This window comes from Miniopterus schreibersii, assembly GCF_964146895.1.
Source record: "Miniopterus schreibersii genome assembly, chromosome: 10".
Taxonomy (NCBI): Eukaryota; Metazoa; Chordata; class Mammalia; order Chiroptera; family Miniopteridae; genus Miniopterus; species Miniopterus schreibersii.
The window spans coordinates 35,440,488-35,466,508 of NC_138110.1; the positions used below are offsets into that span (position 1 = coordinate 35,440,488).

At 39.6% G+C, this 26,021-nt stretch overlaps 1 protein-coding gene across 1 annotated transcript in view; it reads left to right on the forward strand.

Moving 5' to 3' along the window:
• CDH2 (cadherin 2) overlaps window positions 1-25,652 on the forward strand; it is a 208,630-nt gene extending 182,978 nt beyond the window's left edge. Inside the window, exons 15-16 of the mRNA XM_081150215.1 lie at window positions 14,465-14,629; window positions 24,263-25,652. Coding sequence (XP_081006341.1) covers window positions 14,465-14,629; window positions 24,263-24,469 — 372 coding nt within the window. The 3' untranslated portion in view covers window positions 24,470-25,652. The remainder of the gene's footprint in view (window positions 1-14,464; window positions 14,630-24,262) is intronic.
• Window positions 25,653-26,021: the final 369 nt, after the last annotated feature.

Sequence of the window (26,021 nt, forward strand, 5' to 3'; positions counted from 1 at the left end):
TGATATCTTCTCTGTGAACTTTTTGTTCATCTCACGTGTCTAGTTTTCTTTTGGGTTGTCTGTCTTTTTCTTACTGATTTGTAGGACATCTTTATATATTATGAATATCAGTTCTTTGCCAGATAAATGTATTATAACTATCTCCTCCCATTCTGCAGCTTACTTTTTTATTCTCCTAATGGTATCTTATGATGAACAGAAGTTTTTATTTCAGTGAAGTCCAGTTTATCAATTTTTTTCATTATGGTTTGTGACTTTATATCCTATTTAAGAAAACTTTGTCTACTCCAAGGTTGAATCACCTCCTCCAAAAATCTTTATATTGTCTCCTTGAAGCTCTATTTTACCTGTTATATCTGTGATCCGTCTGTAATGGATTATTCATTTGGTACAAGATATCGATCAGAGTTCCTTTTGTTTTCTTCCTCTGTGGATATCCAGCACGGTTTACTAAAAAGATAACTCTTTTCCACTGTATTGCAGCAATTCATTGCACAAAAAGCAAGTGGTTGTATGTGTGTGAGTCTGAGGATGGGCTTCCTGACTCTCTGTGCTCTACTGCTTGTTCTGTTTGTCTGCTCTTGGGCCAGTTCCATGCTGTTTTCAGTACTAGAGCTTTCTGTTATATCTATTAGGATAAATTCTCCAACTGAATTAGTCAAGGTTTTTTCAAAGTTTTATGATTTATTATTTATCTTTTTTCTGAAGGAAAGAAATACATATTTATTTAATACTCCCACTTTCTAAGTGAATTTATTCCAAATGCTTCTCCATTTTCTAAATACATATCATTGCTCTAAATATTAAAATCATGGTCCATTCCTGAGAAGTTCAGTTTTGTGAAATACACTGCATTCTATTTTCCATAAATAGAATAGCTCCCTGTAAGAAATTCCATTTCTATGTAGTAGTGTGCATTAAGCCTTTTTAGCAACAGAATATGATTCATTACTTTTTATTAGGTTTGTGTGGGGTTTTAAGATATTATCTCTTTACAACAGTGGGCCTCAGAAATGGATGGGTGCCATGTTGCATTTCAGACAAGCTTTAGCCGATTTTTATTACACATGGCTCCTATTTTATGGAGCATGTGTGTCACCTCAAGATGTGGTTGGAGACTGTGCCATTGGAGGCAGACATAGCTTGTTATAATCAGGCCAGGTTTAAAGGATGCGTAGATCTCAGAGGTCGGTTTAGGTAGTTGGTGGATGTCCGTGGTTAGAGGCGCAGGCAGGGCTGCAGGAGCTGTCTAGGGAAGGCTGTAACGCCCAGCCTGAAGCTGGATTAGCCAAGATGCCCGTCTTCCTACCAAGAGAAAGCACCCTTCTTAAGGAGCTAACTGATTAGAAAGAAAGCAAAGCAAAATATCTTGACCAGGGTGGCCCTCCCTGTCCTCCCTACTCTTGGTTAGCATCTCTGTTTAAGTTTTGTGCCAATTTCTTCACCAAAATAGCTAACAGGGCTTAAGAAAAGAAAACCAAACAAACAACACCTCTGTGTTTTCTTTCTTGCCTTGTGCGTGGTAGACCTTTCTCAGTGCCTGTGGACAATCTGCTTGGCATGGACTCTCAGGACATGAGGTTGGGCCACACTGGAAACGACATCAGATGTGTTCTGAACAGGAGCATTATTTCCTCACAGTGCTGTTGGCAGTTGTGCAGACGCTTTTAGTATAAAATGTCCAGCCTCTTTTGAGAGGGTGAGGTTCCCTCTTTATCTACTTGGTTTCACTGCCCTAATCAGCAGGCCTTTTGGTGGTTATCAAGTCATGTTTAATCACCCTCATTAGTAAATGTCCTTTAGTGCCCTTTTGGCCGGTGGGGTTGGTTGCAGTTACGGAATCCCATTTTTTTGTTGTTGTTAACCCTCACCTGAGAATATTTTCCCCATAGCTTTTCAGAGAGAGTGGAAGGGAGGGAGTGTCTGGGGGGGTGGGGGCGGGAAGAGAAGAAACATTGATGTGAGAGAGACACATTGACTGGTTGCTCCCCTTCCAGGGGGCAGGGAGTGAACCCAAACTCCAGGTGCGTTCCCTTGACAAGGAATCGAACCCTCAACCCTTCAGTACATGGGCCCACGCCTTAGCCACTGAGCCACAACAGCCAAGGCATTACTGTATCCCTTTTAATGATCTTTGCATCTGTTTCCTTGCATATCAGCTTCCCTAATGAAATCAGGCTGAATGTACAATATAGCCAACAGCTTACTGTTCCTGGAACCACCCTCTTTGCCCCAGGATAAAAAACAAAAACTGTTAGCTTCCTCCTTTTAAAAGCTTAAGACTTAAATTAAGATTGTTCTTATATTAAAGAAATATTTATTGAGTATATATTATGTTTACAACACGAGTGTTCACTTTATACAACCTCTACCTAAATCCCTTGACATTATGCACCGTCATTCTCCATCATAATAGCAAAAGCTACCATTTGAAGGTACCCTATGCATTAGGCACTGTACTAAGTGCTTTATATGCATTATTTCATTTGACCCTCCCCTAAGTACAGCTCGGTAGCACAGCCCATTAGAAAGTTGCATAGTGGGGATTAAATCCTAGTCCACCCGAGTCCAAAGTGGTTACTGGACCGCACTTGGCAAAGCTTATTAGTCTCAGCCAGGCAGTTAAAACAGTGTCTTTCAGAATGTCACTGGAATTTCTTAAAGAAGGCTGTCTTTTCTTTGAAGCAGGCTCTGGGACATCCAGCAGCTTCCTCCTCTCTTCAAATTTGACTTGGGAAATGCTCCATCCCCAGGGTCGGGGGCTGTTGCGGGTCCTCGGGAGCTATGAAAGGAGGCTCTGCTGTCCATGTCAGGAGGTTTCACAAGTGACAGTCAGTGGGCACTGGAATCCTTCGCACCGCGGCCGGGGGTTCAAGGGAGCAATGGCATCACTAAGAGAGCAGGGCTTGTCGCCTCGACAGGCTGTCAACTCATTAGAGATGAAAGCTGACGCTTGTTAGAGCTGGTTGTGACAGAAAGTGTGAGTGGCTGCTTAAAGATTCTGTATCAGTTTTCTCTTGCTCACTCTTGGATTCTTGGTTCTTATTACCCACTGCACACAAGGTCTGTCTTCCCATACTGCTGTGGCTGAGTGAAACATCATAATTGCCTAATGTTTTTTTCTCTGTCTCTTCAGACAAGGTCCTGCACCTCTGGGGCTCAGTAGGTTTCATGTTCCAGGACTGTGAGGACTCACTGGCTTCCCAAATTTGGTTTGTTAAGTTTTAGAGACTTGAGCTTGGCTAGTTTCTTATGCCGGCCCTGATGGTTTGGGGGACGTGTCTGAAAACTGGATTTTGTGTCACTTTAAAGTCACAGCTCATATACTGCAGGTCTCTTTATACAAAGCCATTGGCTGTGTTTTATGTAGCTTGTGGGGTGTGAAAATTGAAAAAATTCACATACATTTTGGATCTCCCAATTCTTTCAAAAAATGGGAAGATCTAACAATATGGCCTGTGTTCTGACATGACAACAATTGTTGGAAATTAAATAGAGACTTCCTCTTTCAGCAGGGCAAGCGTATTTCAGTAATTCTTTTTTCTTGTTTCTGATACCAGGCCACCTTTATTGATTTATGTTATCAACCTATCCTTTATAGATACCTGATCTTGCAAACTTTGATTCAGTTACATAGCAATAACTAGGCTTTGGATTAGCAAAATAGATTTCTACGAGGAGGAGGTATTGTAGTGCTCTGAAACCATGGAATAATCTTCTGTAGTACTGGTTTAAAAAAGAAAGTGGATCAGCCACAAATATATTTAGCCAGATATACTAGTTAAAATAGGCTAGCTACTGTAACAAACTTTAAAATTTCAATGACCTAAGCCAAGTTGAAATGTATTTCTTACTTACTTCGCAGTCATTGGGTTTCGGGTCATGGGAATTTGGGGTGGGAAGGGGAGGTTGGTTCTACTACACATAGTCATTCAGGGACCAGAGTGCCACTGACTCCGTCTTTCCCATGAGGCTTCCAAGGTCACTCTGAGATACATACATGCAACCCCTTGATGGCAAAAACACAGGGGAGAATCATTTGTTGGAGATTTTTTATTGGCCAAGCCTAGAGGTGGCACACATCACTTCCATGCCTGCCTAGGGTGCAGTGACCAACTGGAAGTCTCTACCCTGCTCTGGTTAGGGACTCCAGCTTAGAGAATCTTCTCTGAGGTTCTATGAGAACAATTTTTATGTCATCCACAGTAGGTGGCTAGATCCCATACATCGTTCTGACCCATCCAGCTTAGCCAGAGGAAGTGGTTCCCTGGACATAGAGGAGACACGGGAGGTATGGCAGCTCATGAAAATGGGACACTGTATGAGCATGAGAAACAGTATATAAGACTCACCAAAAACCAGGGAGGGCATCTTTCCCTTACCTAAGAACATGCAAGAACTCCCTGGGCTGCAAAAGTCTTCTTGAGCAAGACCCAGCACTTCCACATGTAAGGAATCCCCATGTTAATTTCAGGACAAAGGGAGTCATCAAGGAGCAACTTTCAGTGACCCAGGGTTCCAAACCCAAAAGGTCCAGATATAATTGCTCAGTGTCAGTTGGCTCTTTTTATTTTATTTTGTGTGTGTGTGCTTATTTTTGTTTAAAATATTACAGATATCCCTTTTTCTCCCCAATGACCCATTCCACCCCTTCCCACCCCCCTCCCCAGTCCCTCTCCACACCATTGTCCATGTCCTTGGGTTGTGCATGTATGCGTATGAATTCTTTGGTGAATCTCTCCCCTCCACCAACCCTCTATCCTTTGTGAGATTCGTCAGTCTGATCCATGCTTCCGTGTCACTGAATCTATTCTGTTCATCAGTTTATTAAGTTCTTTAGATTCCACATACAAGTGAGATTATGTGATGTTTGTCTTTCTCTGCCTGGCTTATTTCGCTTAGCATAATATTCTCCAGCTCCATCCATGCTGTGTCAAAGGGTACGAGGTCTTTCTTCTTTATAGCTGTGTAGTATTCCATGGTGTGTATGTTCCACAGCTTTTTTATCCACTTTACTCTTTTTAAATGAAACACATTTCTTCTGTGATTTGTGGAAATTAGTCTAAGTATTTTAGTAGCTAGATCCCCAGAATCTTCATGACACAGGAAGCACATTCAGCAGTGTGCATGTGCCAGAGATAGGGTAAGAACCCCTAGGTCCTATGACCCAGGGTTTGACTTTGAGGAATGGGGACTCTGAGAGTTGATGATTTAACTTCGCCTCCCTTTGCCCCTCCACTTTGCATTTAAAAACTACAGTATGATTGAGCTGCCTGGGCATCTTACCTGTGCCATGTCACTTCACATTTTGTGCCTATTTAGCCACCAAAATTCATCTAAAGACATCTTCTCTTGCGGTCCCAGGCTAATTCAGGTGTCTGTTCTCTGTGCTCCCACAGGAACCCGTGCCTACCTGTGTTTTCAGTTTTGTGTCTAGCCTGGTCCTGACCTTAAAGCCTTTGAGAGCAGGGCTTGTCACACTCACTTTGTATTCTAGTATGTAGGACAGCTCACACCTGGCAACACTCACAGCATGTTTGTGCATCGAGCACTCTTCCTGAATCTCTTAGTTTGCAAGTCTACCGAGAAGATTAGTTGAACCAGTACACCCCTGACAACTTCACTTTGATTCTTTAAAATTTCTCATGTCTTCAGGAAGTGATGATAGCATTCATCAATGCTAACATCCATTACATACTTGCTCTGTGTCAAGCACTGTGCCACACTCTTAGTTTGCATGTCTCTTATAATTTTCCCAGCAACCCCAGGAGCAGATACTGCTATTAGTTGTTTTCAAAACCAGTTTCCTGTGACTTGAGAGGCCAAGCTCTGATGCACTGTGCTGGAGGTCATATGATAGATGTTTTATTTAGTCTTGTTGGTCTATCGCAGGCAGGCATTACTGAGTAGGACCAGTGAGACAGGGCACTTAGCCACAGCTTGTTAGATGGCCACTAATAACCTGGCTTGAGAACAAGTAAAGGGTAAGACACATTTAATTGGTAAACACAGTTTGCAAAATTGAGCACATTTTGACATTAATAAAATTAAAATCTGGAGAAGCAATCTGAGCAGCCAAGATATATTTTTTTTAAGTCAGAAATACTCTCTGAGCAGCTGGAACTAAAATCTAAAATCCAGGCTGGATGCCTAGACAGAGGGATGGGGTGCAGATACCAGAAAGCCCCCTGAGACCAAACTAACCACCTCCGTAAGTCAAGGTCACTCTAAGCCTGGGGTCACTATGGGCTTCCTGCCCCAATGTGAGTAACCAAGCCCCACTGTTTCTGTCTCAGCAGAGAATGAAACAGTGTAATTTAACCACGGTATATTTGATTCTTTGAAATAATTGTTTTACATAATCATTCTGCTGTATAAGCAAACTAACAGATGGCTGAATCTGGATGTAACTGTGGAGACCACTTTCAACATTTTTATTGTTGGCTAAAGCACACTCTGTTAATTATGTTCCCAAGTTATCCACACATTCATACCCACCTGCAAACGCTGGTTCATATTAGTTATCGAAAGAGTGACACTGACTTCAAAAGAGGACAGTGCGACCAAGGATTGGGTTAGCACATTGTCATCTCCTTTGCATGCTGCTCTCAGAACACTGTGGCCAGGTGACAGCACATTGGTGGGCTACAGACAACAGAGATTTCGAACTATCCCATTTCCTACTAGGCGTTAAATACACTTAATGTGCACATGACTCTTTATTGCCCATTCCTGTCACTTCATGTGAATGAACACAATATTTTTATGTAATTCATTTTAATATTTATTCTTCCCAACTAATCATATGTTTACTACATTTTAGTTTTAGACGAATAAAAGGTAATCAATATTCCAGTAATCAAGTGATAAAGATTTGAATGCCAAGTGTGTGTTAGCAATAAGCTAAGATACTACATGCCAAAGTTCTGCCAATTGGTCAGATCCACCAACTGCTTTGACTTTATAAACACAGTTGTAATCGACACAGCCGTGAGCCATGCCCACTGTTTACATATTGTTTATGGCTGCTTTTCCTTACAACAGCAACAGAGTAGAGACACTGTGACAGAGACTGTATGGTCTCCAAAGCCTGAAATATTTACTATTTGGTCCTTACAGAAAAAGGTTGTTGACCCTTGCTATCGACTTATTCCGTTCATGGAGTCATTAGCTTTTTTGTCCAAAGGTTGCATCGTCTGGAGGTTAGCACAGGAAATTTAAGTAATCTGCCCAAGGCCACCCAGTGAAGTGTGGTGGAGCTGGGATTTGAATTAAAGCACTCTGATTTTACATTGACCTTTTTACATCACAAGACTATGCTTTCTTTGCTGTATTAATTTATGTGAGAATTTATCTTAAAACACACAAAAAAATTATCTCTCTTTAGGGAATTCCAAAAAAGATATGACATAACATAATGAAGGATTTTGATGCTCCGTCACCATGTTCCCAACCAAATGTTGCCATTTCTTTTATTAGTTATTTTTAGGTGTCCTTCAAGATAGAATAATAGGTCATGCTAAGATAGAATGACTTTGATCTTGTCTGCGTGGTGACGTTTTAATTTTTGTTAAAAAGAGAACTTGGGACTTGGGGTGAGAATGTGGAATTGAAGATGCATTTAGAAGGCTTCACTCTTTGTCTCCTTGGAGGGGTTAAGAAATGTGCTCATCTTTCTAGTTCTATAACTGAATTGCATGAAAAGAAGGGGAAATGACAAACTTTGGATAAAAACTAAATTTCAAATTTCAAGAGAAACATTCTTTGGAAGCCCTGTTACTCTGCTCGATGGTGAAGGCTCTGTGCAGCCCTGTCCTCACTTCTTCCAATGGCACCTTTCAGGGCTACCTACCCCTTCACATCCCATATCTTTTGTAATAGTTTATCAGTTATATTGTTTTCATCATTTAAAATATGTCCTTTAAAAAGACAGTATTCTGAAAGCTCTTTAAGGTCAGTAGCCACATCTGTGACCCAAGAGACTCTTCCGAAAGTATTTGTTGAATGAAATTTAATTGAACTGTATTTGCTGCATTTTTCCAAAAGAACATGTCATAATTTGACCATGGGAAATTAGTTGTGATAAAATTTCAACCATGCCAGTTTCTGAAGCAGAACCATAATTTTGCACCAAAGAATGAGCCCTCAGCTCATTCATGATTCTGAGAACAGAATTTTAAAAGATGCTGTGACAGGGCAGCGTTAATAACAGTGAACCATGGGAGCAGAAACAGTGAACGCATTTAATGGGGACTCAGCTTCTGTCCTTGTGGGAAGTGGGAAACTGGCTCTCCAATGAGATTAAAATGTAGTGTGTGAAAACGGCCTGGGACTTTCATCTGTATATTAAGTCCCCAAGTTATTTCATCTCTAGTAGCTTTATTATTCAAACCAGAAATATTTTTAGCAAACCTTTTGTTTTCGGGGGTTTTAATAATCCATAGAATCTAGTTATTTTCACATCATTTCACCTGGGTAGATAGTCACCATCATAACTGTGTTTCTCTGGGGAAGAAAATCAGGTCGTAATGTAATTTACATAAAGCTTGCAAGGGTATTTGAATTACTTGTCAGCAGTCCTATGATAATGTATTGACACCTTATCACTATTTTATTCAATTATTTTAATGCCAGGAGCGATAGAGGGTGAGATAATAATGTTCTTTCCCACCTTCCATTCCTTTCTGTGTCTGTCTGAAGAGTTTCTTGCTTGTGCCAAAGTCAGCTTTTTTCCAGATAACTTTTTTCCTTCAGAATTTTGTCCATTTACTTTCATATTAGTATTTTTTTCTCTCAGTCTCGAGACACAAAAAATGTTTGCCTTATCTAAATGAGCTTTTTAAAGTTACCTGCCTTTGCTGCTAGCAAAGAAAAAATGTCACTTGGACCAGCCGTTGCCTAGGAGATAGCAAAAGTGGCCTTTGGGTTTCAGCCCTGGCTTTCGCCCGTGGGGCCCACCAGGACCAGGAGCTTGGAGCGCCCCCCCCCCCCCGCCCTGGTTGCATCTTCCCCACCAAAAATCAGTGAGGTTTGTTTGAATCAACAACCAGCTGTGCGCAGACCGGAGCGCTCGTCCCGGCGCCCAGCAAGGGAACCACCTTGAACTCCCCTGCAAGCACTTACAGCCCCTCGCATTTCCTCCCTCCACAGAGGGTTTGGTGCATTTCTCAGTAGCAACGACATGCAGCTTTTTTGTTTATTCACTTTGCTTCCATACCGCTTCACTGAGTCGTGACCTTGGGCAAATCATTAGCCTCTCTGAACTGCTGTAATCGATGAAACGGAACAACACCCACTTGGAAGGATTTTTACTTGGAGTACAGTTGACCCTTGAACAATTCAGGGGGTGGCGGTGGGAGATGGTAAGGGATGCTCGCTAATCCCCACGCACAGTCAAAAATCTGTGATAACTTTTTACTCTCCCCAAACTTAACCCCTAATAGTCTACTGTTGACTGGAAGCCTTAAGGATAACATAAAAGATCAAGTAACACAAATTTTGTATGTTATATGTACTATATACTGTGTTCTTACAATAAAGTAGGCTAGAAAAAAGAAAATGTTACTAAGAAAATTATAAGGAATATAAAGTACATTTACAGTGTTCATTGGAAACATTCACATCTAAGTGGACCTGCGCAGTTCAAACCCATGCTGTTCGAGGGTCAGCTGTATAAGAAATAGTGGATAAGAAAGCACCTAATGTAGCTCCTGATGTGTGACAAGCACCACGTAAAGCTTGGTTTCCTCCTTTCACACTCTCAGAGCGAAAAATGGCATCTAGCACACTAAGCACTCCTGAAATACTTGTGCAACAGTAAATGAATGTTTTCATCGCTCTCTAAAACACACTTAGTTGCATAATTCTGTAGATTTTACCAGCAATGCAGCTTCTGAAATTTTTGCCTGGAATTCCAGAACTTCAGTTTATACCAGTGCAACATTTTATTTTATTTTATTTTATTTTATTTTATTTTATTATTTTATTTTATTTTATTTTATTTTATTATTTTATTTTATTTTATTTTATTATTTTATTTTATTTTATTTAACATAACCAAATGCCTTAAGGTAGATTTGTGGTCTCATTTTCTGAACTAATTATAAACCATTGCAAGTCAGTGGAACTTAACAAGAGAAACCAGAACCAGAGTTTTAGCTGCTAACTTTTTAATAACTCTTCCAGAATTGTATCATCTTTAAGACATTTTCAATCAGAGATGGGGAAAAAAGTGTTTTTGTCTACTTGCAATGCTAATGTTTTAAAAACCTTAATTCCATGCCTACTTCTACTGGTCATTACCAAATAACACATGTTTCAAACATGAGTTAAAACAAGCTTTTCTTTGGCCTTCATTTGAAAATTAAATTTCTTTAGGAAGCTAACATTGTAAAGGTTGACAATCATAAGAGAATTTTCAGATCCACTTTTTCTCTAGAGAGTTTTAGGAACCAAATAAAGATTTCTTGTTGGATTGTTTCTTTATAATCTTCAGAATTAAGGCCATGAACCCAATGACCTTGAGAATGTTTTTAAGTCTCTGTAATTCTCTTTATAATTCTTATCCTACATGTTATAATTTGTGTAAGGAAAGCATTACAGGATTGTAAAGATGTATAATTTAGAAGGCTTGCATAGAGTGACCCCTTATCAAAAGGCTTAAAATTGGACCCTCAGGTCAGGACCTCTGCCATGTAACACACAGATGTGGACAGAAAAGTGCATTTCTGAAAGCTGAGCACACTCTCACCCGCTTCCTACCACATCGGATTTTTATATCCTGTATTTGCAATAGCCAGGGAGAAACCATCACAGAGAAACTTTAAGCCATGTGTTTTAACCCAGTTTCTAGCTTCCTGTAAATCAGTGATGTTCTGCTGTTTCTTTAGATACCATTGTAACTGCAGAACATGACACATTTCCATCATTATGGTGGACTCCCCATGGCAGTGAGTCTCAGTAAAGGGACCAAGGGTCTTTCCTGCCCTCCCCACTGTGAGTTGTGGTGTAGAATGTGACCCAAGGCACATTTCTTTAATTAGGCTGCTCTTTTGAACATTTGGCATGAAAACCATCTCTTACACTTTATTCAACACATTTTTAAGTGAACACTTTCTGTGACATATTGGTGGTGGAAAAGACTGAGCATGACTACAGACATTTTTGACTATTTCTGATCTCTGGTTGTTAAGGTAGTAGGAAAGGGCTATCAAAAGAAAGATAAAAAACCTGTAAATGAATATGCTTCTCTGTGTACACCCTAATAAGCGAGGCCGGCCAGGTAGAGATGCTGTCCTTGTCCAAAGGAGACAGTTGCTATCAGCTGTAACACATTATGTCAAAATTTAAGCTCTAGTTTGCCAGATCTTTCTATTTTCAGGTGAAATGTTGGCAACTAGAAAAATTTTAAAACACTGCTAACCAATCAAAATGCATTTGTGTTTTATAACCTTTGGATACAGTGAGAGCTATATAAGAAATCAAGGTAGACAGGCTCTTTCCAGGTAAGAAATAGCTTAAGCGAACATGCCTCTTTTGTCTCTAGTCATGCCAAAGAAATTTCTCTGTGTTCTTACACTGAATTACCAGATAATATACTGAAGACTCTCAAAGAGTCCATCACAGGTAAAAGACAGTATTTAAACATAAGATTCAATTACTTAATGCCATGTAATTCAGACTCCTAATAAGGCATTTTACATCCTCAGCATAAAAATACTTACTAACTTTCATTATTATACTCACAGTCTGTTTTCCCCTTTTTACAAAAAGCTTTGATAGTTATCGGAACACACACCTATTCACAGTTTCCCCTCCTCTGTCATGCTTGGTGGTTATGCAATTAAACAGCACCTGAAAAAACATGCTTCTTAATGTCTAAGCAGTCACAATTCCCTAAATAAATCTCTTTTTATTTTGAATAATTTTTAACATATCAAAGGCTTTCCCATCTATGTCATTGTATGTCTTTATTTTCACATGTTCTATAAATAGCTCATAAATTCTACAGAAGTTTAAATGGAGCACATTTGTGTATGATCAAGATGTTTTCACTCAAGGTCTGTACAGATCATGTAAAATACTCTGTCCTGACAAGAGAAAACAGCATTCCCATGCCTTCACTCATGCTGCTGATTCTCCTCTCTCCCCAGCCCATATATTGTTCAGGGTTCAAAACTAAAGTCAGTTTTCCCACTCTGAGCATGTTCTTTGCCATATACCAAGTTTGCATGCCAGGCTGGTTTGTCCTACTCCGTGCCCCTGCCTCACCTGCCGCATCACCTGTATACCCCATCAAGGAGGGGCCTTTCCTCCATGCCTTCACAGCCAAGTGAGCTGAATCTCTTGGCAAGGAGCTGTTTAGGGGAAGTGGTGTCGGGAGCGCAGAGTTAAGTTTTAGATCAGGGTTTTGAAGTCAGACACATCTGGTTTTGATTCCCATCCTGATCACAAACTCCCAGTGTGACCTCGGGCAAGTTACTCAACCCCTCCAAGTCTGCTGCTTCATCTAAAAGGATGAGAAAACCTTCTTTACAGACGCGTTAGAAAGTATTTCTACAAGTGAGAAGACACTTATCGAGGGGCTGGTCTAGTGCCTGGTACGTGGAGGGTATGAATGTCCCTGGCCTTTCTCCTCTCTGTTCTCTTTGTTATTTTAGTCATTCCTCACATTCCTGTCCCTCCACACTCATCTGTCTAGTCTGTTACTATCTAAACCCAACCTTGTAGCTCAGACTTGACCCACTCTCGCAAATGACTGGGCGAAGAGCTAGGCTTTGAAGCCTAATACAGTTGGAGTCGGTCTGTCTCTGTGTCTTAGTAGTTCTGGGACCATGGACTAGCTACTTGAGTTATTTGAGACTCGGCGTCCTTGAGACTTAAATGGAGATAATAAAACTTAATTGTTAGAGCATTAAATGAGCAAACACATGTAAAGCACCTAGAAGATTCCTAGAACGTGGTAAATATTCAAGCACTGAATAAACCAAAGCCACTAGAGAGATATTGCAAACGGATTTCACCTGGTTTTAGACAGAGGTGAAACCTGAATGACAAAGGGTACTAGAAACTGTACATTCTGTAAACATCAACATTAAATTGAAGAATTTTCATTAAGCTAGAGATGCGGCTTTTTATACCACTATAATTTAGGGGTTTTAAAGCTACAAAGTATTTGCCCAAACTTGAAATTTTGATGCATTTTTACATTATCGTCAGTTTCTCTATACATTCCTGCCTTGATGGCTGATGTCACAGCTGAAAGTAGTGCTTGAGGTGCCCAGTCTCTGCTCAGAGCTTTCTTCACAAGTTCTCTCTGCCTGTCCCAAAGGGCACAGGCTGGTTTCTGAGACACTCCCACAGGGACCAGAGGTTGGCAGACTTTTTCTGTGAAGATCTGTACAGTAAGGTTTGTGGGCCACATACAGTCCCTTAGGCACATTCTTCTTTGTTGTTATTGTTGTTTTAAATGACACTTTAAAAATGTAAGAGCCAATCTTTTAGAAAAATAGGAAATGGATCAGACTGGGCCCACAAACCATAGCTTGTGGACTCTTTAGACCACAAAGGGACAGAGAAATAGAATGGCTTTGAAACCATGACGCCCTAATACCTTCCTTTAATGAAAAAGAAAACATACCTGCATCATTTTAAAAAATTAAAGCATTGTAAGAGAGGAAAAGTTTTCCTCCGCCCTCTTATGGTAATTGGCTGGGTCTGAAATTTAAACTAACAAAGATTAACAGAAGAAAAGCATACACGTTCTTAAAATTTTTTACATGTACGTGAGAGCCTACACAAGAGAGGGAAGACCCAAAGAAGAGCAGGAAGCTTTGAGACAAGACAAAGGGGTTTGGGCTCTCTGAAGATAAGTGTTAATGGACAAAGTTAGTTTGTACAAATCTCTGGGCCCTAAATTCCCCCTGGTGATAAGAATGTCTTCCTTCCTCCTAGTACAAGGAGGGGACCCTCCATATGGGAGTTTTAGGGAAACTCCTGTTTCAGGGAAATTGGGTGGAGCAGGAGAAGGTCATTGTGACCTATGTGTTTCTGCAATTTTTTAAAATTCCTTCAACTTAGTATAGTTAATGTGCTAAGGTGACCTACTTTAAGGTAGTATGTCCTGAACCCTGTCAACATTTAGCTATTGCCTTTGCTGCTTTAGAACAACTATATTTTCTAGACAGTTTATAGTGGGACCTTGTGTCACTGCTGTTTTCCATTGGAAACTGATAAGGAACATAGTAAAGCAGATGGAGCACAGACTGTAGAAATGAAAAACACAGAAGAAGAACTGTGTGAAAGAAATATTTAATCATAACATGGAAATCTCACAGTGGAAACTTTTCCATTATGTTAAATTTCACTCATTTCTATGCATTCTGGGTATGTGTTTAAACACAAATGTTACAATTTTTCATCTTTATGCCCACCTACCGTGGGTTTTTGATTTTGTCTTTTGCAGGACTATGACCTGAGCCAGCTCCAGCAGCCTGATACTGTGGAACCTGATGCCATCAAACCTGTAGGAATCCGACGACTGGATGAGAGACCCATTCACGCGGAGCCCCAGTACCCTGTCCGATCTGCAGCCCCGCACCCTGGGGACATCGGGGATTTCATTAACGAGGTACAAAGAGAGACTCACTTTCTCTAAAAGGGTGTTAATTTTAAGCTAATGTTTAGCTCTATGTAGACCACAAATTGCTAGGAAAGCAGCTATATAGCTCATGAAAAACACTTTTTTTCCCTTAAGTTTATCTTTATGGGTAAGCAAATGTGGCTTCAGTAACAGGAAATAGATTTAATTACTTTGATCAGCCAAAAAGAGACCTATCAATTAATATTCTGCATTTGTAAATGATATTCATATATATTATCAGTATTGGTCACACTGTCTCTAAAAGGATTTTTCTCTAGATTACTAGCAATGAATAGACTAACAGTATTAGCTAGTGTGCTCTAATTTCATTTATTAACACTGATGAATGTAATAACAGTTCACTTTCATTTTCCTCACTTTGTACGCTTTAAATCCACAAATGGTGAGAATTCAGTGCCTACCAATGACTGGAGAGTTCCATCAAATGAGATTAGTAGGAAGAGCAGCTAAATTAAATATTATGTAAGTGATTTAAATACTTGTCTAGTTGAGGAGTTTTAAGAGCTTCTGTAAGAGGCAGCTAATTTTCTGTTGAATATAACAGATACCATTTTCACTGTCAAAATTATTATGGCATTCTTTTAGTTCATTACTGACCAAGAGTCCTGCTACATTTAATACTTAAGTTTTGAATTAAGATGATTTATGCTGCTTCATTTGATCACGTCTATAGTTTTGCTGCAATTCTCCTTTTGAATTTTTATTGCAAATGTAAGAAGATCAGTACATATCGATATTGACTGTGAATATACGGCAGGACTCGTGTTCTCTTGCCGTATCCTCCCACTCAGTATCTCCAAGGTGAGAACTGGTCTCAGTGCATTACCAGGTGGAGTCCATTTCCTTCAGTCATTCACTGATAGACTCATTTACCGGGCTTCCTTGAAATAGTCATGTATCACGTATATATAATCAATCCACCTTAGGTTTTTAGATGTACTTACTATTTGTAAAAAAGTTTTGAAACAAAGTTAGAATATCTGTCTTTGCAAGTACTCCTTACTGTCTATTTCTAAAAACATGCTGCTTTCTGAACATATGGCTTCACGTCTGCAAAGAGGTAATAGGTTCATTTGTCATGGACATGATTGAAAAGTAGATCAACGCCAAAAAACGAGTGCCAGCAACTCTTTTATCAATGAAAATGTGCCCTGACTTTTCCAGTTTGGTAATATACAGGCCTGGTTAGGGGACTTGGCAGGAGTTTTTATATATGACTAGGTCTTTTTGAACATGTAGGAGTGCCTGATGATCTTACTTCTAATTTAGCTCTGTCGCCATGAGGAATTACTTGGTGATTCCTGTGGTTGTCAGCTTTCAAGATACAGTGAATCTTTTGCATGTAGGTGCAGGAACTGAACTTTTTCAAAGCAGGAATTCTAGCTTCAGTGCAATTCAACAGTTAATTAATGAATGCTTCTGCCTGACCCTGAAGTGTAAATATTCTGTGGGATTCCATCCCGTCCATGACACGCTTCTCTCTCAGTGATGAAGTTCTAGCACAAAGAGTCACTTGTCACTTATCGGGCTGCATGGAATCTGACTCCTTCCCTCTTCCCCCACCACATCCCCTTCCTGTGCTGCAGGCCCACTGAACTATTTACAGTTCCTCAAAAGCATCACAGCTTTGACTTTAATGTAACTTTTTCAAAGCCCTTACCTTGCTGACCATGAGTGAGACATCCACTCGGTCTTCAGACTCAGCTCAAACATGCCCCTCTCTGTGGGCCCTCCGTGATACCGGTGGGAAGGCTCAGCAGGATGCTTCCTCTGTCACCGACCTCACCACTGGGATGGGACTGTCAGTATTTCTCTTTCCCACAGGAGCACTGTGTTCTCTCTAAGATGGGGACTGTTTCTTGTTCATCTCTGTGTAACCTAAGAACCTAGTCTGCTGCTTAGCTCAGATTTTATTGTTTTAAGAAATCCAAGTACTGTGGCAGGTGTATAGGGCATGAGGCTAGAAGCACCATCCAATTTGCAGTCCATTGGGATTGACTGGGGCCCAAATCTGGAGCTATTCACTCTGCCAGTGCTGATTCCATTCAGAAAACAAGTATGTTGGTTGTTTCAAGTTGTGTTTTAGCGTGTGCTTTGTGTGTGCATTCATTCATTTTTTTTTACGGGGACTGGGTTTTCTTCACAGGTAGCAAAGCAGATCTAGATAAATAAGGTTCAGTTTCCCAACCCTTCTAATGCCACAGTGGAAGGAGTTGCAGTAGGAAATTCCATTTGGATTGTCCTTTCCCTAAGACATGTCCAAGTACAGAGCCTAAAATGTGGCTAGAGACCATCACGAGGTTGTGTAAACACTTATATGGAAGACTTTTTGCCAAACAACTGACTTGCAGATTAACTGCTAGAACGCAGTCGATTCATAATTTAAAGGTCATCTGCGTTTGTTCAGAATGGCTCATTTTGAAATCATCTTGAGCTTGGTTTAGGATCACTCATTCAGCAAATAATTATTGAATGTCTACTGTGTGTACATTACTGTGCCGATGATATGTAGGTAAGAAGATAAATTTGACCTATGTGTTTTGTGTGTGTGTGCTGTCTACTTTGCTGCTCGAATGGTCTTTGTACCCAGCAAGCATTCTGATACCTGAAGCCTCACTTTGCCAGGCAAAGGGGCACATTGGGTCTGGTTTTTACTTGGCATTACACTTTCACCTAAGGCACCTCCCCAAGTTGCATCTTACAAGCCAGCAACAGAGACCTCTACTTGCAGTTGCCTGGCTCAGCTTGTAATTCCACACCAGTGTCCATCCCAGCCTGTTCTTTCTGTGATGAATGCCCTTCTGCCTTTTTCTAGATGTTAGTTTCTTTGTTTTTATCAAGCCAAGAAAAGTTAGGCACACACAGTGTGGGTTAAGTGCCATCCAGTGGCCTCCATTCTACCCAGGACTCACCTCCCTTCTCCTTTTTGAACTCCTGCATCCCCTCTGAGCCCTCTCATGGTCCAGGGGAAGAGGTGATGTCCCTGGGGAGCAGAGTGGGGCACTGGGTTTGCTGAGTCCTTGAATGGTTGAAAGGATCACATTTGGGAATCACTCCCCAAATGACTACTGAATCTAAGATATTCACTGTGATTATAAGATAGAAAATGTGCAAGAGAAGGGGGACCCAAAAATCTATATGCAGAAAAGCCCTACGCTTGACCCAAGAAGAAAGTCTAAGGAGGTTAAGGTGTCACAGAAAACAACTAAAAAGAGGGCCCAGGGATGTGAGTGATTGTCAGCTCTGTGGGAAGATAAGGGGATGAAACTGTCAAAAGGCCTAAGTCAAAATAACATTCAAACGTACCACGTAGATTCTTCCATCTGAGACACTCATTAAGACTTGTTCAGTATCTTTCTATAACTGAGCAGATAAAGATAAATACATGTAAAAGTTTTAGATAGTTGAAGGTATGTAGAAAGGACTTGAGCACATTTTATAAATACATTTAAAATGCCAGCAGATTTCTTTATCTCCAGTCTTATTTGATTTAGCATAGTACCCAATGTTCCAAAGAAGAATACAGTGGTGATTATAATTGACGTGTTTTTATAGATGTAAGGAATAGGTAAGGTAAGCTTATGAGAACATTTTCTTGTTTGTTTATTTAAATGATGAATGAATGTTGCCTCGATTCTCAAAAATGATAACATTTCCAGTCTGGCAGGTAGAATAAAACAGTTCACAGGATTTTTCATTTCAGCTACAGAATTTCATTCTATTTGAGGTTTTTAAACATGACCTTCAGAGGGTGATAAGTTGAAACAAATTTATTTAATCTCAGCCCAACAGTAGGTATTAGCATACCTTTAGTAATTTCACTAATCCTGTGTATTTTTTATCTCAGAAGTATAAAAACCAGGGACATGCTTCTGTTCAAAGACCGACTTTTGATTAATATCATTTAAAAACTTATAGAAAGCATTTTTAGAATAACTTAAAAACTATTAAAGTTTAAAACTTTTGCCTTTTTTCTCCTATTGGATAATTTTGTTCTCTTTAGAATATCTCTGTCTAGACCCCGTGGCCGGTAGGCTCATCCTGCACATAAAATGCGGCAGGTTCCATCCCCAGTCAGGGGACATTCCTAGGTTGCTGGGTGGATCCCAGTCGGGGAGTGTACTGGAGGCAGCCAGTCAGTGTTTCTATCTTTCTCACACACATTGATGTTTCTCTCTCTCTCTCTCTCTCTCTCTCCCCCCCCCCAAATTAATAAACATATCTGGGTGAGTATATATATATACCACTCTTACAGGAGTTGGGTGTTTGGGTTCAAATCCAGTTGCCTTACCTAACAGCTCAGTTATCTTGTACAAGGTCAGGATCCTTGGTTTAACCTGTTAGATTTCCAGTCTTCTTACATATAAAGTGAGGATAATAATAACTTCCTTTTAAGATTGCAGGGAAGACTAAATGACATAATCCATGTAAAAGTGCTTGGTATATAGTACCTGTCACACAGTAAAATCTTTTAATTATTACCAGTGTTATATCATTATTAGTACAAGATACTTGAGGAGTAAAAGTTTTCTACTGTCTTCTAATTGTACATAAAACAAATAAAAACTTCTTTTTTAAAAAAAAAAAAAAATGCTTTAAGTAAAATGAAGTTCCTAGAAAAGGAATAAGTCGCAGAATTCCACTGTAATGTAAACGTAGTATACTTGTATGTCCACATACATATTTAAACCTAGATCCTAGCTTTTTCTGAAAGGAGCGAGCATAAAAATGTACAAGATGCTGAGATAAAACACTAAGTAAGCCCAGGACAGCAGCACAAACTTACGTTCTAGAATGCCCGCTGGATGCCAGGCACTGTGTTGGACAGCAGGGTAGGGAATGAATACAAACAACCTCTGCAGAAAAGGGCTGTCACAATCTGGTATAACCAAATCATAGCAAGAAAAGTAAAGGGGACAAAAGCAACCACAGGAATTACTCCCAGTCATAGCTGGGGGTAGAAATCCATACAAAAGTGACCTTTTTCACAGGCTTTAAAGGATGGATGGATGGGTTGGTGGATGGATGGACACTGATCAGATGAAAAAATATGAGAAGGGTATATTTCAAACAAATAGAATCACATTTCAGCTAACAGGAAATGAACGTACCCGTAATATGTAGGTACATAAGCACATGATGTTTTTAGGTATGAAGGGATTTTGGTGAATAAGTCAGTTGTGGTTGCTGGAGTTGAGAATCGAGGAGACATAAACAGAGGGTGAACAGTCTAGGGTCACTGAATGTTCGTCTAAAGACTTTGACTTTACCCTGTAGGTCACCCAAACATCAGGCATTTGAGTAATGACTTCCAGTTTTTTCCATGTCTGCAAACTTTTGTCTATTATTTACTTAGACTTTTAATTAATTTTGACATAATTTTTTTAATAAAAGGAATTGTTTTAAAGTACTCATGCACCACTTAAAAATCATCTTGCATGCCCCCAGGAGAACCCCTCCTTTCTTTGGGAAAACCTACTCTAGGTGATAGAAAGCAATCAGAGAGTTTTTACCTGGGGGAGTGACATCAAATAATACCTGAGGGAGAAACCAGTAGTGGTTTGCAGGAAAGAAGCAGGAAAGTATCCGGACAAGACACCAGTTAGAGAGGCTCTTGCTGTGGTCCAGGGTGGATATAATGAGGACCTGAACAAAGTCAATGGCATTGAGACAGTGGAAGACAGAATGTAAGGGAACCAATAGGACCTCTCTCCTCTTACATCCCTCATGAGTTCCTTCACTGAAGAACGTGGGTTTTTATAGTCCCTATGAAAACCTGTCTGCACCCATAAAGCATAAGATCAGAAGTCTATAAATAAGCTCAGCAAGAATGCAGCCAGAGCCATAGTTCTTTTGTTTTCCAGAGGCACCTCGGACTAAAAAATGGTTCAGATTCATTCAGAGTTCAAGATCCAGGAAAGGTAAAACAAACACACACTCTTCTAGATCTAGGCAAACTCTGGTGGGGAGAGAGAATACATGCACTTAGCTGGTAAATTTGTCAACAGTATGTTACATGTCATGTGAAAAGCTGTCCACGCCTAAGAATAAAGGAATCCATAAGGGTGGACCAGAAGGCTCTGTGGCCCACCCAATTTTTTTCTGCACACTCATTCACTTGAGATGCATGCCTGTCACTGTTAGCTTCTCAGGACCTGACTATGATCTTTTTAGAATTACCAAAATAGTACCCAGAATGTATATAATACCTCATCCAAAAGAGCTCTATTTTATTGTTGGATAAAAATTAGTGCTGTTCAAGTGGAAGCAACTTAAAGCACTCACCTTCAGTGTGGAAAGACAGCTTGCCTAAGAATTCTTGAAAAGTTCAGTGGTTTCTGCCCCTTTGTAATTATTAAAACTGAAGGCAGTGTGTTATGCTCCAGCATAGCACAGTGGTCTCTAATGGATGTCATGGCTATAACCTTAAAATGAAAGAAAGAAACATAGATTCAATAATGATCAGGATGATCAAAAAGCCAAGGCAGGAGTTAAAGAAAATTTTAAAGAAACAAATATTTTTCAGAATCTCAGCAGTGAACATGGAACTAGATTATCATAGGTCTTCTATTTATTTGAAAGAATTAAGTAACTTAAACACTTGATAAAAAGTCTCTGGCCCTTTAACACACCAGTGATGACCAGGCAGCTTCTAGTATTTCTACTCAAGTCCCAGTAAACACGGGCCATCACTTGCCTCTACATTGATTCCAAACACACCGGACACCCTGCCATTGACTGTTTAGAGCTAATTTTAGTCTCAACCTTTCCATTTTTCCAGTCTGCTGCTGACACCTTAAGGGCTGAGCAGGGTTCTGCATATATTTCCACTTAAAATTTGAATTGTGATAAAGCACATGACCTAAACACAGTGATGTTGGCTTTTGACTCTGTTGTCTGTATTATAAATCAGTCATAATTTCATAATTTCATAATGACTTAAAGTTATGATGAAAACTTAATATTTGTCTTCAGAGGCCCATTCTTCTGATCAGGAATTTCCTTGATTTGTCTTGATTTTCCTTTAGATCTTTCATGGGTCCTGTTCTTGTGTGGACCCGAGGTAGACAGTGCTGAATTAAAGGAATCACCTATTACTTAAATTTGCAGCAGCTAGAATTTGCAGGGAAAAGGAAAGAAAGGCTCATGCTGGCATGTGAATATAAACTCCAGGAAAGCACACATTGGATGTAGCTTATGAGCTGTGTCCCCACACTAAGCAGAATATATTACAATATAGATACTCAAAAAATATGTCTTGAATTGAATAAATAAGTGCCAAAAATGAATGAAAGAGCATTCTTTGGCTATTGCTAGCTAAAGCTACAATAACTAACAACTTCAAAGTATTGTTGACTTACAATAACAAAGGCTTACTCCTTTCTCAAATTATATGTTAACTATCACCTTGCAGTGGCTCGGTCCCTGGTGTCTTATACATTTCAGGATCTAGGCAGAAGCAAAACTCCCATCTGAGGCAGGCCATTCTCCTGGCTGACGAGAAAGGAGAGGAGTCTAGTAGAAACACCTTAGCTGAAACCCTAAGAGTCTCCTCTTCACTGCTGCTTACATTTCATTGGCCAACACTAGACCCATAGCGAAGCCTGACTGTGGGTTGGGGAAGTAGACTGGCTCCAGAGAGGCATTTGTGGTCCTGTGAGCATGTGATCCATCTATGGGAAAGGATCTCATGAATCATCAAGGGCAATAGCACAATCTACCACAGAAGGAAATTCCAAAATTTGAGAAATTGTACTTTGTGGTTCTCAGTCTTAACAGAATTTCCATGTAGTTTATTCTATAAATATGATAAAGAAAATTCTATCTAAAATTTTTTTTGTATATTGAAGTAGTTTGCTGAAGATGTGCTTTATATTATTTTACACAGGCAGTTGTGGGTTACAAATAGTGTAACCTGACATGAGGAAAGTTGGTGTTTAATTAAATGGTTAGGACAGACTTGGGGATGGGAAAACTGGCCCTGTGTACTTTTCTCTCTTGTTCTTGATTGAAGTCAAGCAACTGCCATTTTGTTTCTCAATTTATGTCTTCGCTTTTTTTTCCCCAAATTTCAAAGCAGGAAATTTTTCTCTAAACTTAAAAGATTTTTTTTAAACTAATATTTATTTTAATATGGTGAGCTTTTGGGTCCCTTTATTCCATTTGGTCTTCTAAGTGATCTTATTGTTATTACAGTTGCAGATGGGGAAAAGAAGTCGATAGAACTTAGCCAAGGCCCTACAGTTAATACGGTGTTAAGCTGAGGTGTCAACCCAGAGTCTCATCTCTTAACCATTTCACATGTCTGTAACCTTGATTCTCACGCTTTTCCCCTCTTTCTTTCTCTGTAAACTTTAAAGAACAAATAGATGAACACGTAAAAAACACATATATGTACTCATAAAATACACCTGTATTGGAAGGGCTGATCTAAAGTAGGACAGTCCGCCCTGACTGGTGTGGCTTAGTTGGTTGAGTATGTCCTGTGCACCAAAAGGTCACTGATTCATGTCTTGGTTGGCGCACATGCCAGGGTTTCAGGTTAGATCCCAGTCGGGGTGTGGCAACCGATCGATGTTTCTCTCACCTGGATGTTTCTCTCCCTCCCCCTCTCCCTTTCTCTCTTTCTAAATAAATAAATATAAATAAAGTAGGGCAGTCCATGATGATGTCTTGGATAAGTGGGACCACCATAAGCCCACCAGCATTTAAAGAGCAAAGTTGTGGGAAAAGAATCATTGCTTGGAGACTAATGTTGGTATATTTTGGAGTTCTAGAATGGAACTGGAGAAAAATTTAGAGAAAACACCAAAAGGACTTAGTATTAAATTCACAAAAGTCTCAAAGTGCATCATTATGAATAAACTGAAGATATATGAATTATATATTAAAAATATTTTTGTAAGAGATAAGTTTATAGATAATAATTTTGTTGGTTTTTATTTTTTAAATTCTTTACAGGAGCAGAATTTTACATCAGCAGAATTCCCTCCCCCACCTAATATTTATATGATGTATAGATATTGGAGCATGACTTCTAGGGCCTATGGGAGCTAGAAGTCACTGTATTCTTAACAAATAATACCCGATCACAGTTTATCAGTTAATTTCACACTTTATGTTTTGTTAAGATCATAAATGATTTAATAAGTTTCCTTATATTGTGATCACTTCTATCCTTCATTCTTCCTTTGATTTTCTTCCAAATTTAGGTCAAATACAATACCAGTTCTTCCTTAAACTCCTAGTTCTCAGTGCTAGTCTCAGCTGTTTGGTTTTGGGTTTTTTTCTTCTTGTTTTTTTCAGTATCTCTATGACTTTTGCCTGGACTTTCTCCAGTTAACCAAATCCCATTGTATGTCTTGGCCTCACTGAGTTAGACTCCTTAGGGGCGATCTTTCTTTACAGAGGAAAGACATAAGTTAGTTTTTGCCTAATTTTGAAACATGGTGATAACCCCAGTTTCCATGGGTTGAAAATGTTGTGGTCTGCAGGCTAGAAACTTACAAATATTTGGCCCCGTGGGACCACTAGGACCTGCTTGTGGATTTGCCAGTTGTAACCTTCTCTTCATTCCTTCTTTGTCTTTCTAAATTGTAGGGCCTTAAAGCTGCTGACAACGATCCCACAGCTCCACCATATGACTCCCTTTTAGTCTTTGACTATGAAGGCAGCGGCTCCACGGCTGGGTCCCTGAGCTCCCTTAATTCCTCAAGTAGTGGCGGTGAGCAGGACTATGACTACCTGAACGACTGGGGGCCGCGCTTCAAGAAGCTCGCTGACATGTATGGTGGAGGTGATGACTGAACTTCAGGGTGAACTTGGTATTTGGACAAGTACAAACAATTTCAACTGATATTCCCAAAAAGCATTCAGAAGCTAGGCTTTAACTTTGTAGTCTACTAGCACAGTGCTTGCTGGAGGCTTGGGCATAGGCTGCAAACCAATTTGGGCTCAGCGGGAATATCAGTGATCCAATACTGTTTGGAACAACACTGAGCTCAGTTACACTTGAATTTTACAGTACAGAAGCACTGGGATTTTATGTGCCTTTTTGTACCTTTTTCAGATTGGAATTAGTTTTATGTTTAAGGCTTTAATGGTACTGATTTCTGAAATGATAAGTAAAAGACAAAATATTTTATGGTGGGAGCAGTAAGTTAAACCATGATACGCTTCAACATGCTTTTGTTACACTGCATTTGCTTTTATTAAAATACCGAATTAAACAAACAAACAAAAACTCATGGAGCGATTTCATTATCTTGGGGGGTGAGATCATGAGAATGGAAAATGTACATTACTTCTAGTTTTAGACTTTAGATTTTTTTTTTTTCACTAAAATCTTAAAACTTACGCAGCTGGTTGCAAATAAAGGGAGTTTTCATATTACCAATTTGTAGCAAAATTTGAATTTTTTCATAAACTAGAATGTTAGACACATTTTGGTCTTAATCCATGTACACTTTTTTTATTTACTGTATTTTTTTCACTTCACTGTAAAAATGGTATGTGTACATAATGTTTTATTGGCATAGTCTATGGAGAAGTGCAGAAACTTCAGAACATGTGTATGTATTATTTGGACAATGGATTCAGGTTTTTTGCATGTTTATATCTTTCGTTATGGTAAAGTATTTACAAACAGTGACATTTGATTCAATTGTTGAGCTGTAGTTAGAATACTCAATTTTTAATTTTTTAATTTTTTTTTAAATTTTTTTCTGTTTTTGTTTTTGTTTGGGGAGGGAGAAAAGTTCTTAGCACAAATGTTTTACATAATTTGTACCAAAAAAAAAAAAAAAAAGAAGAAAGAAAGGAAAGGGGTGGCCTGACACTGGTGGCACTACTAAGTGTGTGTTTTTAAGAAAAAAATGAAAAAAAAAAAGCTTTTAAACTGGAGAGACTTCTGACAACAGCTTTGCCTCTGTATTGTGTACCAGAATATAAATGAACACCCCAGCGTTCTGAATAAAATGCTAATTTTGGATCTGGTGACTGGTTTGAACTTTTTTTTCTACTTAAGCTGCTTTGAATGTTGCAAAGCTTCTGAGTCCTGGAGTTTCGTTGAGAACAATAGTACAGAAATTTGTATTTGTCCTTGCACTGTTCACCGTTGAAGCCTTAGCATGGCAGCCGAGCCCAGTGAGCAACGGCGAGAATCGGATCCTGGGGCATCTCCTCCTGCTGTGGAAGACAGGCATCGGTGCCGCGGGACTAGACTGTTCTGGTGGTGGGACGCAAATCGCATCCTTAACTTCAGTGACCTCTGTGGGATTCTTAATATCACCCGTACTTTAATTCCCTTCTGCTCAAGCTTATGGTTACGCTGACTCTAACGGGCCTTTCTCCTTAGCAC